Source organism: Chaetodon trifascialis, chromosome 20 (assembly GCF_039877785.1).
Source record: "Chaetodon trifascialis isolate fChaTrf1 chromosome 20, fChaTrf1.hap1, whole genome shotgun sequence".
Lineage (NCBI taxonomy): Eukaryota > Metazoa > Chordata > Actinopteri > Chaetodontiformes > Chaetodontidae > Chaetodon > Chaetodon trifascialis.
In genome coordinates, this window is record NC_092075.1 from 16,837,006 (window position 1) to 16,850,155 (window position 13,150).

Here is a 13,150-nt window from a genome sequence, read left to right on the forward strand (position 1 = left end):
CAGCAGGGAGACACGAGTCAGAGAGGAAAAAATAAACATTTAGGTCTTGGTTTTGTTTACTCATAAGATGTCATAACCCTTTAAGAGTATACATAAATAAATTTGTCTGTTCTTTGGACACTGATCAGAATGTCTTTTCATTCCGTATAAACCAGCCAAATGAAACTGAATGTGGTCATCCTTGTTTCATAACACAGACCACAGCACACTGTTGCCCCCCCCCCCCCCCCCCCCCGACTGACTGACTTTACACACACTCATAGCACTTTGCAAATTTGATTCACTTGACAAATGCAGCTGCAGAAATGAGACACAAAAGGTGGAGGCATACAGAGTTGTATTGTAACATTCACTTTTTATTTCATCTTGTTTGCTTTGTGGGTTGAAGTCATTAATAATTGGCTCATTTTGTCCATTTCACACACTTTCTTCAATCTGCTCGCCCGTCCTCCCATGGAGAGCACATCCTCAATGAGCCGGTTATAAAACCAGAAGAATGTTCAGTAAATACGAATGTCCAGTACTGCAGCCTGAGGATTCGTTGCAGGGATTCCTCCAGAGCTTCATTACAAACCTACTGCTTGTTAACAGAATCACTTCATTAGCATTTTGTTATTTAACTGGCGATTTCAAATGAATATTTTGAACATTTGCGTGATTATTATTTTTCAAGACTTTACATCTGACCATCTCTCCGCTGTTCAGAAATCAAAGCCTTCCCCTGGCTTTTATTGCTGGAATGGATACAGCCAATCCTCTGCCAAGTAGGTCACAAGCTCAGTTGTTCTTAGATCCAAAGTGCACTGTTATGAAAGCAGCCCAAGATAACCTAATTGATACAGAGAAAGACAGGGCTTACAAGCTGGATTTCTGTTTCTGACTCCACAGTTTAACAGCGCACGCTAATTGGCACAAAAAAAACATAGCGACTTGAGCTTGACTATGACTGCAGAAATTTTGGACGTTATTATTGTTGGTGCCGGACTCTCTGGGCTGAGTGCAGCTCATTTGCTCAGAAAAAGGAATGCCAATTTGAGAGTACTGATACTGGAAGGAAAAGGTTTGTAAATATGTATCATGTTTGAAAGATATTGTTAAGCTGAAGTGGTGATTTTTCTACAGGATGCCTTGTGGTGAAAGTGTTGTAAAGAGGCTCTGCTCTGATTAAATTATGTGTGCTGTGCCACGCAGATCGGGTGGGAGGTCGCACGCTGTCCGCTGAAATACCAGCAGCCAATGGTGTCGATTGCTGGGACTTTGGAGGGCAGTGGGTTGGAAGGTAATGTGGATCAGAAACTCCAGTTGAGAGCACACAGATGCACGTTATTCTCTTGAACGATTATGTCTTACAGGGATTTTCTAGCTGACAGGAGCAGAAACAGAGGAGCATTTTCCTCATGATAGGAATTTGTTGTTTTGTTTATGATTCTGAAATCCATTTAGGAGCAAATGAAACGCAGTCAGAGTTGCACTGAACGTGAGGCGAATATAAAATCAGTGGTTTCTGCTATGCAATTGAAAGTCAGTCAAATTTTGGCAATTAAATGACTGAAAACAGGTATGAGTCACAGATATGTAGATTCAATGATATTATGAGCGATACAAGGTTCATATATCATGAAAAGAATAGAATCCAGAAGTATATTCAGTGTTGTGCTTGTGCTATCTATCTATCTATCTATCTATCTATCTATCTATCTATCTATCTATCTATCTATCTATCTATCTATCTATCTATCTATCTATCTATCTATCTATCTTCTGTCTGTCTGTCTATACAGTACATGTAATATTATTGTGTCCTGAGTTTCAAATACATAATGAGGTTATGTAATGTTTTTCCCATGTGAACCTCAGGAAGAGTAGCTGTTGTGCCACTAACAGAGAATGAAGATCCAAATAAATAAGAAAATAAACCCCACAGACTATGTCAACTATGCAGAAAATAACATTTTTTTATCTTTTCAGAACTTAAGTATTGAAGCTTAATGTGTCTATTTTCAATATTTCATGGTCAGCTGGCCCCTTAGTGTCCCATCTTTCCAACCTGAATTGACCCATCTTCCCAAAAAACGAAACTGCCTCTTTATCATGGGTTGTGGAGGAATTATTTTTCAGTAAATCAGCTAAATCAGCTGTTTCACCAAGAATCTTCAGTCAGGATTCAGACAGCTTCGCAGCACAGACTATGATCAAAGTAACAACCCCCCACATGTTTATATGTCGGAGCTGTCTAGCCATGAGGCTACAACCAGTAGTTAATTATTGGCAACAGAGCAGCTCACATAGAGAACTTGAAGTTCATTGTTCAAAAGCATTTTGATGACAGTTTGATATAAAGAGGAGAGAGCATGTCTCAGGTGCTTCATGGCTACATTTCACCAGATATTTTCGGTTGTTCAAAGACTCACAGAGGCAGTGGTGTACTCTCAAGCCCACTTCTCTTACCTCCGAATAAGTGTGTTTAGGATTTTGTATCAGCTGAAAGCACAATGACCCTCTAATAAATCATGAAACACCGTAAACACAAGCATCTTAAAAACTGCTTCCCCTCTCTTTCAGCACCCAAACACACATCTTGGAGCTCATAAAGGAGCTGGGCCTAGAGACCTACCCACAATTCAGCACTGGCAAGAAGGTGCACCACGTAGGCAGGCCAGGTGCTAAAGTTCGCACATACAGAAGCACTATCCCTGCTCTATCCATACCTACGCTAATGGACCTCACCCAGCTCCTGTGGAAGGTGAGGCAACAGGCTCACACAGCAATGTTCTGTACTTAGGACTGCGTTCAGTTAGAGCTGATAACAACCAGCTAAATAACCACAACTCTCAGTGGACAATATGATCTGAACAACACTGAGGACTGCCTTAATTAATTTCTGCTGACTTTTCCATGTGTACCAAGAGTAGGATGATCTGCAGCGTATACATCAGCATACATAGCAGATATTTCTTTAGTGGTCAGTTTTTTAACAACTACGTATTTTTAAATTCAGCTTTATTGTCCAATTTTCTTCCCATGCTGAGAAGTCAAAAGGTGGCCAGGGGGGCCGTGGCTGCCCAACTTCAACCCCTGCAGCTTTTGGATTGATAGGACCAGCATTTATCACACAGCAACCAAAATTTCCTGACAAGGATAAATGCTTAGAGTCGCAGTGGGAAGCAGAAAATGTTGGGGGAAAATGCCCAGTAGAATCATATCTGGCAGCCTCCAACGATTATTTTTTTAACGGCTTTTGGTTCACAGTGGTAAATCATCATGTGTGGGTGTGTTGTCGTGATTGAATGTTTCCCTCAGATTGACAGGTTGTGTGCCACAGTATGTGTCCAGGATCCTTCAAGGACTCCCAACGCTGCTCAACTAGACAGCATGACCCTGCACTCTTACATGGAGAAGCACGCTTGGACTGCAGGTCAGGGTTCACAGTAACCGGCGTGTAAACATCACCTCCTGGATCTTCCTCAGTCGAGGGGGTTGAGTTCTACTTTGTGTTTGTCTTTCACAACATCGTGGCACATTTAACATCACGAACTGGAAAACAGTGAACAAAAGAAATCCACACAGAGGCCAGTAGTTATTTTTATCTATCTTCCATGACACGATGATGATGATGAGATGGAAACAGAATGTTTACAATTCTGTCTGATATCAGTCAATATGTGCGCACCAACATCCAGAACTTGAACGAGCCAGGTGTTAGTGGGTGTTAGAGGGTTGTTTGTCCAGTGTGAAAGAGGCATTAGATGGTTAGTCAAATTTTTACTGACAGTATTTCAAAAAGACGAATAAAAGTTTGGGTCAAAGTCAAGTGTTGGGTCGAGTGTTAGCATGCTAACATTTGTGAGTCAGCCCTAAATATATAGTGCAGCCGAGGCCGATGGGAATATTACTAATTTTGCAACAATTTGATTCTAAACTCGAGCGTTCGTTGAAAATCTGCCCCAGCGATGACACTAGATGAAATGTTGGAGAATCAGTAAAGCCATGAGCATTTATCCTCTGAGAGTCTTGAAAGTTTGCTCCAAATTGCGTGATAGCCCATCCAATATATATATATATATATATATATTTTTTTTTTTTTTTTTTCATATTTCAGTTTGGATAAAAATCGTGTTGTCAGTACATAAAATGTCTAAGTGTAGATCGCTATTAATGCGTAGATTTTTACAGCAAATGAAATTACACATTGAATTGCCAGATTTATTGATTGCAGACTAAAAATGCATCTCTATTTGAACACAGATTTTATTACAGAAGGAGTCATCATTATCCTCTCATGTCATCTTAACTATCCTCTGGCTGTGGTTTAGACCCTCAGAATAAAGTGCAGGGTGGCTGACAGTGCACTGTGTAGTGGTTTGCTATGTAATGGCATACAGCTTTGCAGAACACTGTCATTGCAGGGAAATGCATATTATTACTGCCTGTGCTGTGTGAGAGCGCTGTGTATGACCCCAGCTATGTAAAATATATATTCAATTATCCATTTCTGCCAGAAATAAAAGAGGAGATTGGACTGTGCAGCAGGTCTGTCTTTGGCATGGAGCCATCCCAGATGTCTTTCCTATTCTTCCTCATGTATGCTGCAGCAGCTGGAGGGCTACTGCCACTGCTGGAGAGCACTCCAGGTTCTGCTCAAGAATCCAAGATAAAGGTACACAGTTCATATCCTTCCCCAGAGTTTGTATTTTTGACTCGAGTGCCTTCTTTAAAACCAGACATCGCATTTCTTCTCCACTCTGATGAAACTTAGAATCCGGCCCCTCAATACAGTCTGCACATCTTGTTCAAGACATGCCGCAGCAAAAACGATGCCGTTCCTTGTCTCGATGCATCATTGATTGGGGCTACTGTATATAAACACTTGGAACTGTGGTCTTGTATTGGATTTCCTATTTTCTATGTCCTCCCTCTGCATGAAAGTTGTGACTTCATATCGTTCTGTTTTTTGTGCTATTGCGTCCGTACCTTGTCTCTGCTCTCATGGATGGATTACAAAAAGGCTGAGGGCCACATCATGACGTGCATGGCCTTAAAGAAAATGGCAACACAGTTTTCAAGTTGCAAACTGGTGCATTAGCCCGGACTTCTTTCATCTGCAGCAGTTTCCTTATTACCCAGCTATTTCCTGAAGGATTTATTTTGAGTGGGACTTCAAGCATAACAACACCACAGATGCAGTTAATGCAGAATCAAATGGGGACCAGAATGGCCCTGCTTTATCACTTATATATCATGACAGAGGTCTGACTCACCCCTGCAATATTTTTACATTTACATTTTCATCTGAAATTTTTGTACTCCTTCAGTACAACCTTCGGAAGAAAATAGCTCTCACTGAAAAGTGTTCACAGCCACTTCTCTGGCTTATGCTAAATAACCAGAACATGCTTTTTCAGAAAGAGACACTGCTGATGAGTTTTCCAAATGTCATCTCTAACTGCTTGAGGACCACAAACAAAATGTTTTATCGCATTGGCACGTTGGCAGAGGTCTCAGAGACACATACATCAAAATCTTGGCAAATCTAACTGAATCATCTGCATCGCTGGCTTAGACAGCGACAGGAGTTTGTTGTTTTGTAATATGGGTGAAGTGACCCTTTAACTTCAAGTGCTCTGCCCACCCAGACAGGCATCTGTGAGTTTTAAGCCCACCTTTAAGTGTAATATCTGTCTCTCCACAGGGAGGCACCCAACAGCTTTCAGAGTGCTTGGCGGAGCGTGTTGGGCGGAGGAATGTCCAGCTGGGTTCTGCCGTGACGGCCATATGGCAGGTAGAGTACAGTAACAGCTCACTCGGGGGATTGATGAGGCGCGACACAGAGATAACAGCTTCCTCAGTGGGGAAACAGGCCGTCTCCTGTGAAGGCACTGTCTGTTCCGCCTGACTGTCTTCCTTATCCACAGCTGAGAGACCAAGAAGGCTCTGTGCACCCTTAAGCGTAGAGCTTTACCTCAATTAATTGTTTATTTCTACTGTTTATGCATTTATATGTGCATTTATTGATTGTCCAACAGATAGAATATTGACTTTCAGGACAGCAAAATATCAAATTATTGGATTATAGGCTATAAAACTCTGAATGAATGTCTCAGTCAGTTAGAACAGTGCCATTTGAGTCCACATTTCCTAACATGCATGAGTCGAGTGGAAACGATAAGTCGATTTAGCAAGTAGCCTGTCGACACAAAATGACTGGCAACAATTTTGATAATCAATTTATCATTAATGTTATCCATCATGCAAAAATGCCAAGAATGTGGTTGCAGCCTCTTCTACATGTTAAACTGAATGTATTTGGGTTTTGGAATTTTCTTTGGCAGCCGATTTATCAAACAGTTGACATAAAATGAATCGTCGCCTTTCAAATGTGAATGTTTGCTGGTTTTCTTAGTCTTCTGTGACAGTCAAGTTAGCACCCTTGGATCGGTTAGACAAAACGTGCTACTGTGTTTAAAAGACTAAACGATTAATCGAGAAAATAATTGGCACATTGAATCAATAATGGAAATAATTGCTGGGTGCAGCCCTTCATTTTCAACACCTGAAAAACATAATGTACTTAATAGATATGAAAATAATCATCAGCTGCAGTCCTGTGCCCAAGTACATTCCAGTTATAATAAGAATGAGGAGGAAGGCATGTGCTTTCTATTCTCAGGGTCACAGGAGGCTGTAGTCTGTGCAGACGTGTTGGGTTACAGGCAGGTACACACACTTGACATTTTGTCAGTCTATCGCACGGCTAACACATATCGACAGGCAAACACATTCGCACTCACATTCACAGCTACGGGCAACTTAGAGTTTCTAGTTCACCAAAGCTGAACCAGAGCACCCAGAGGAAACCCACACAGGCAGGGAGGAAGATGCAAACTCCACACAGAAAGCCCCCCCCCCAGTCAGCTTGGCTGGCTTCACATCCAGGACCTTCTTTCCACAAGGCAGTAGTGGCAAGTGCATACAAACCAAAGAATAGAAAATCATTACTTCAATGAAAATACAAATGATAATATAGAAATTGGCTTCCTTGAGACTTTTGAGGAAAAGTCAAGGAGCTGAGACACCTTTAATTTTCAGCTCTGTCGCTGAAAAAGCCAAAGGGCTGAGGGTTGTTACAGTGGTGCTGGAAGACATGAACTCCTAATTACAGAGGGCCTTCACTGTGTTAAAAAGAAAAAAAAAAAAAGATCCTAAAGTTACTAGGGAGCGAGCTAAAAATATAGCAAATGGAATTCCTAATTTTCAGCATCCAAAAATATCTCGCTGTTTTACCAGTCTCAGAAGACGAGAGCTTTCTATGTTGCACGCTGACGTTCTGTGGTGGGTGAGTTTTAATTATCACCAGAGGCTTAAGTTTAGTGGAAATACATGTGAGACCAAGGGAGCCTGCACATAAGAGCTCTGCAGCTGTAACAGCAAGCCTGTCTGCAGTGATTCACAACTGGTGGATATACAGTAGAACATCTTGTCATGACTTGTCATTTTTAACCCTGCTTCAAAGTGTGTTTTGACATGTCATTTACATGAATTACTGAAATGTATCCTTCTCAGATTGTCAGAATTGATGTCTATTAGACAGAAATGAGTCTGACTGATGGCTGTGCCTCATGTATAAAAGTCTGCTTGGAATCTGTTTAGTGTGCAGTGATATGCAGAATCTGGCTCCAATAAGGCATTCGTTTAGCACAGGCAGATGCTCATCTACTGGAAAACAAGGATGACTCCAGTGAAGTTAAATACAGATTGTTCATCCTGTATTTGAATTCAATTGTGTTCAAAATCAGCCTCTAAACCTCACTGACAAACAGCTCCATCACACCAAAGAGGCTATGGTACGAATCTGTGCAGCTTGCTTATTAAATTAAGCCGTGTTTCTGTTTATGTGTTTCAACAGGATGCTGAGTGGGCCAAGGTGACGACTGCCACCAACACCTTCTTGTGCAGAGCCGTGATTGTCACCTGCCCCCCTCATTTGGCAGGTCAGTGCGCGTCTCCCGCCTCTGTCGACTCACTAAATGAAATTCTCACTGATGCAGGAGGCAAATGTCCTCCTCTCTCACTGTGTCTGTCATATGTGGCAAACTCTGCATCCATGCAGATAAATCTTTGATTTTCCTAAATCTTTTTTGGCTGTGGGGTGTGGCAGTCTCTTTGGCTGAAGTAAATTCTGTCTGAGGTCGGGCCCTGGACTGAGGAATTGCCTGGATTGGATTTTTATCTGGAGTAAGAGCTGAGGCCAAAACTTTAAGTGGGGGCCAACGTGTCATTCGTTATGGTCGGCGGTGGGAAGCTGGAAGTGACACAAACGTCATTACTGTCATTTCTGCACTCGAGCTACCAAGGAGGGAAAAATGTAGCCCCTTGCAGTTGAATTTTAACTGAACCAAGTAACAAAGCATTTAAAAACATGCCATGCCGAAAATCGAACTTCGGAGTGTGTTTCAATCAATAGCAAACACATCAAAACACACGTTCTGATTATAAAGTCTGGTCGGCCATGTGCTTTCGACATCATGCTGTGCGAGTTTCCTCCGTTCCAACTTCCAGTCAACTTCAGTGTAAGCTATGGCAACTTGGAGTTGTGTCTGATTTAATTTTTGTAGTATGACTAGTGCTGTGCAGGACACACAGTGCGACTGAAGTCGGTGCTGGTTGAAGTCGCGGCCTCGAGCAGGGCCTAGTTTTTGCCAGGTTTGGAAGGGGCCGAAGCTGAAGCTCGGGCTTCCTCTGCGTCTGTGCCTGTTTGTATTAAGCTGGCAACAGATCTGTCACTCAAAGCCTCACACTCAGAGCCATGGACCATGGCCAGGATCCTTAATGAGACAGGTTTGAGAGCAGTGTTGAATTATGCAGCATGGATTGCTGTGGCTCGGATGCCACAGTGCCATGCTTTGGCCCTAAATCAGTGCGGGGAGAATGACAGGGACTTTCAAAAGCCGAAGTCAGGCCAGTGATGGAGACGTCACCTCTCCCAAAAGGAGTCGGTGATAAATTAAAGAGAGGCTTGCTGCTTGAAGTCATCTGTGCGTCATGTTTTGTTTGAATTTTATGGAAGTGGGCAAATCTGAGAAGCTTTCCAGTTACTGGGGGAGGGAAGAAGCTTAAGGCAGGCAGTGGGAACGCTGATAATGACTCTGGAGGATCCCAAGCCTCTCTTGGACGGTGCAAGAGTAAAGGTCGCTCACAGTATCCATAGCCTCTCATTTTTGGCTCTTGTTTTTCAGTCTGTGTCTGAACTCATTTTCAAGTCATTTGCTTTTGAATCAATCAACAAGCAGATGAATGAATGACCCAAAAACAATGTGTGCCTTCCACGGTTCAAGAGGTGTCCACACATACACAAACGCTGAATATGAGCCGTATATACTGTATCATGTTTGTCCTGTTTCCAGCTCCTGGATTTATCTCCCCATTTCATCTATCCATCTTTTAAAATGAGTTCCGTCAGGCCCCCCCCCATCTTTTTTTTTTGTTACCACTTCCCTCACTCACCTCAATGATTTATGAACTGTCTGGTTTCGCTTCATGAGACTCCTATGCATAAAGAGGATGAGCTTGGAAATGAGAATTTTGGCCATGTGTTAACTTTTCGAAGATGTCGCTGAAGTATGTGCATGTTTCAGTCGCTTCACATGTATATTCATCACGAGACTGCATGATAAGAAAAACTCCCAAGTAAGCTTTCACAGCATGCATTTGGAGTATAATGCAATTAGGCGCACTGTCTAGCATTCAGCAATAGTTACAGAGACAGCTCTGCAGTAACTGAATTAACATTTTGTTTCAGTGTGTTTTTCTGTCTCTCTTGATCAAGTAGGAAGTCCCTGGCAGAGCATGGCTGTCTGGCTGTGTGTGCACATATGTGTCTGTGTAGGCATGTGTATGGATATTGAGTGTTAAGTGGGCGAAGTTAAATTCCTGACGTCACTTTCTAAAGTCGTACCTGACTAAAAAGGGATTTTATCAGATTGCGACTGAACTTGACAGGCAGCCAAGCAACACTATATCTGATGTTGCCATCTATCTTGTCATGCAGGAGGCGCTGCTGTAATGACAGCGGGCTTGGGCAGTGGTGAGGAAACTATTACAGCTGCCACTCATGGTTTAGTCCTGGGCCTTGTTTACACTAGCAGAAAGCAGGTAAGCAGTGCATTAGCATTGATTTGTCAACTGACACTGCGAGCCAGAAATCTTAGGCCAGTATCCACTGTGCTGTGAATGAAACTAATGGGGCCTAATTTGGGGATTAAACATGAAGTGGGAGCTGAAGTGATCGTGAAGATAGCTAGTGCAATCAGATCTTTATCTCGCCGAGTTTAAAGTCATATCTGTGTCTATTTTGCATGGCTCCCAATGGGCACTGCAGCAAGTATTGATGAGCAGGTACATACTGTACAGCACAGCTCTGCAAAGCTTCTGTTCACCAATGGAAAATGTTAATACCAAGCACCTGTCCTTTCTGTGTGACAGTAATGGAGCTTTGAGGCCAATACTGGCATTGGTACGATAGAGTTTTTCTAAAAAAAATATAATGGTGTTTTGTCTGGAATTCATTTATTAACATCAACACACAACAATACGTGAGTGTGACATTTTACAATGAAAAGCACAACTGGTGGACAGATTTGTAAAGCTGTTTCTAAACGACCTCTAACATACAGTCTAGACTGTATGCTGCGTGCGTGAATCTATTTCTGTTCTGCTAATTAAAAGAGTTAAAAAAAACTCCATTATTAAAGATTTGGGTGTAAAGTAGGAACAATCAAAAAGAAAGTTTTGGAAGTAAGTTCATATTATAAGTGAATAACATTCAAAAACGCAATTAATCTGCTTCCCCAGGACTGTGTGTGCTGTGGTTTGATTAGATTTGACTGACAGGAGTGTGTCTCTGGCAGCAGTAGCAAACAAGTTCAGCAAATTAAACACAACTCTTCTGCAATATACCATGCTTTCTTCCCCAAGCATTTTTGGCTATCTTGCCTTTATCGGCATGGTAAATATTTGGGGAATAAAGTAGGGCTGCTCAGCTTGCACTTGCTGTTCCATATAGGCTGCCCTATATACTGGAAAATGACTTGGCCTCCATCTGCCTGTAGATTTAAATAGTTAATAGCTCCCTGTGTGCTTTTATTGCAGAGGTGTAGCAGTTATACTTTAAACCCCAAGTCAAATAAGAAAATCAGCACATCCTCATACTTAAGCGACGGAATAGGTTTATCACCAGTGACTCCCACAACGTCTTGTGTATGTGACCACATGTGACCATTGGAGAGTTCCAGTGATAGGTGTACCGGACCTTCATCGACATATGGTTAAGGTTGTGAGGTGGCTGTAGGTTGGTTAGGTTTAGGCACCAAAATACTTGGTTAGGTTTAGAAAAATATCAAGGTTTGAGTTAAAACATTACTATTAAGTAAGTTTGAATAAGTCTACTTGAATGTTGGTTTCACACGTGGCATGAACAGCAGTCTCCTGGGTGAAGGACTTGTGTTTGTCTGACACATCCATCCACTCCACTCCTCCTTAATGGGCTGAGTTAAACAGCTATAATCTGAACCAGGGTTTGGAATTGTTTCACCAAAAATGTATCAGGACCTTCTGCATGCTGGTGCCTCACCGCATGCAACTGGTACCCTTTTGACCTTTTTTGCCCTCAGACCACCTCAGACAGCCATTGGTTTGGCTCACAGCGCTGTAAGCCTCCCAGCAGGAGACGTTCTGTTGTGCTGCAGGGCCCACACTTTCTTTCCACTTTCTCTGACTGTGTGGAAATCTGCCGTCTTCACATAAAGCACAATGATCAAGGACATTTAAGTACAGATAAAGCATGAGACAAAGTGGAGGCTGGCAGGAGTTTAATGTAGGGCAACTGCTCTGTAGGTGTCCTGAACTGACACTAGAGTGAGTAATACATTTGTAATATCTGTTGGTAAGGTGCATTGAAGATAAGACATCAGTAATAATGTTGAGGGTTTGTAAAAATGGAACGTATCTCTAGATAAGAAAAAGCCAAACCCAAACCAATGAACCACAAGCATGTGACAAATTGATATTCCAAACATCTATATTATATGTTGATTAGATTTGAGTGATACACATAATATATTTAAAGAACTTTGACTCTTTGTCTCTGAAAATCCTGGTCTGGGGACAGCCCTTGAATAAAGCATGGTGTATTGGAGCAGAGTGGTGCACTATGTTTTCATTTTGATGGACTTGTACTGTCACTCACACTTAAAGTTAGAAAGTTTAGCATAAGCAAACAACGCAGCAACTGTCAGATTCCAGTTCTTGCATTTTTAGCTTCTGATCACTGTCCAAAAGTACCTCATGTCACCTTTTTCCAACACATGGCTGACTTCTTCAAACCAGTGAGAAGAACACAGACAAACCACAAATGCAGAAGTCTCATTTGAAATAAGCAGTACTGTAGATAATAGTGTGTTCATGTAGGACCCATCACTTTTAATGAAGAAGGCTCTTGAGGAAAAATGTTCTTCGGGCCCTTTAAAGAGTGGTCAAAATGAAATGCGTCCTCTGTTAATGGTCCACCAGCTATGTTCAGTAAACTATTTATTCATTGGAGATTAAAAGCCAACCAATATCAAACCGCTGTTAAATGAATTTCCAAACTAATGAGGGCAACTTTAGCCAAAAGGGTCATCCTCCTTGAGTCTGCTTTGGTCAAGACCAAAAGCAGAAATTATTAAGTAATGTCAGAGTCACTATGTGTGTGTATGGCGGGATGGGGGAAGGCGTCTGCCGTTGCTACCCAGCCTTCAATTTCAATAAGTGTCAAGAGGCTACATACATAATTCAATAAAAGATCTGTGATGTAACGCGCCCGCAGATACAGGACCCCATCTTTAACATTTGGATTAAGTGGTTGGTGAATTCTGCTGCCTATTTCTGATGGCCTTACAGATTTATGACAGTGAGGGATATCATTTTTTTCTTTTCCTGGTATCCATCTATCGTTAGTTCCTCTTTCTTTTGAATTGACCTTCTGGGTCCTTTGGATATCTGCCCGGAGTTATGGGATAAAAGGTCTTTACATCCTTGTTTTGAATGAAACGCAGACACATTGATATTGTGGAAGAAGCTTTCTCCCTTTTCACAGGAACATTTTCTTGGCCATACA

The 13,150-nt window shown here is 41.9% G+C and overlaps 1 protein-coding gene across 1 annotated transcript in view; it reads left to right on the forward strand.

Annotated features, from left to right (window-relative positions):
* Positions 1-942: 942 nt before the first annotated feature.
* Positions 943-13,150, forward strand: part of LOC139349010 (probable flavin-containing monoamine oxidase A) — a 37,318-nt gene continuing 25,110 nt past the window's right edge. Inside the window, exons 1-7 of the mRNA XM_070989453.1 lie at positions 943-1,060; positions 1,192-1,279; positions 2,563-2,743; positions 3,301-3,415; positions 4,500-4,657; positions 5,690-5,779; positions 7,904-7,988. Coding sequence (XP_070845554.1) covers positions 943-1,060; positions 1,192-1,279; positions 2,563-2,743; positions 3,301-3,415; positions 4,500-4,657; positions 5,690-5,779; positions 7,904-7,988 — 835 coding nt within the window. The remainder of the gene's footprint in view (positions 1,061-1,191; positions 1,280-2,562; positions 2,744-3,300; positions 3,416-4,499; positions 4,658-5,689; positions 5,780-7,903; positions 7,989-13,150) is intronic.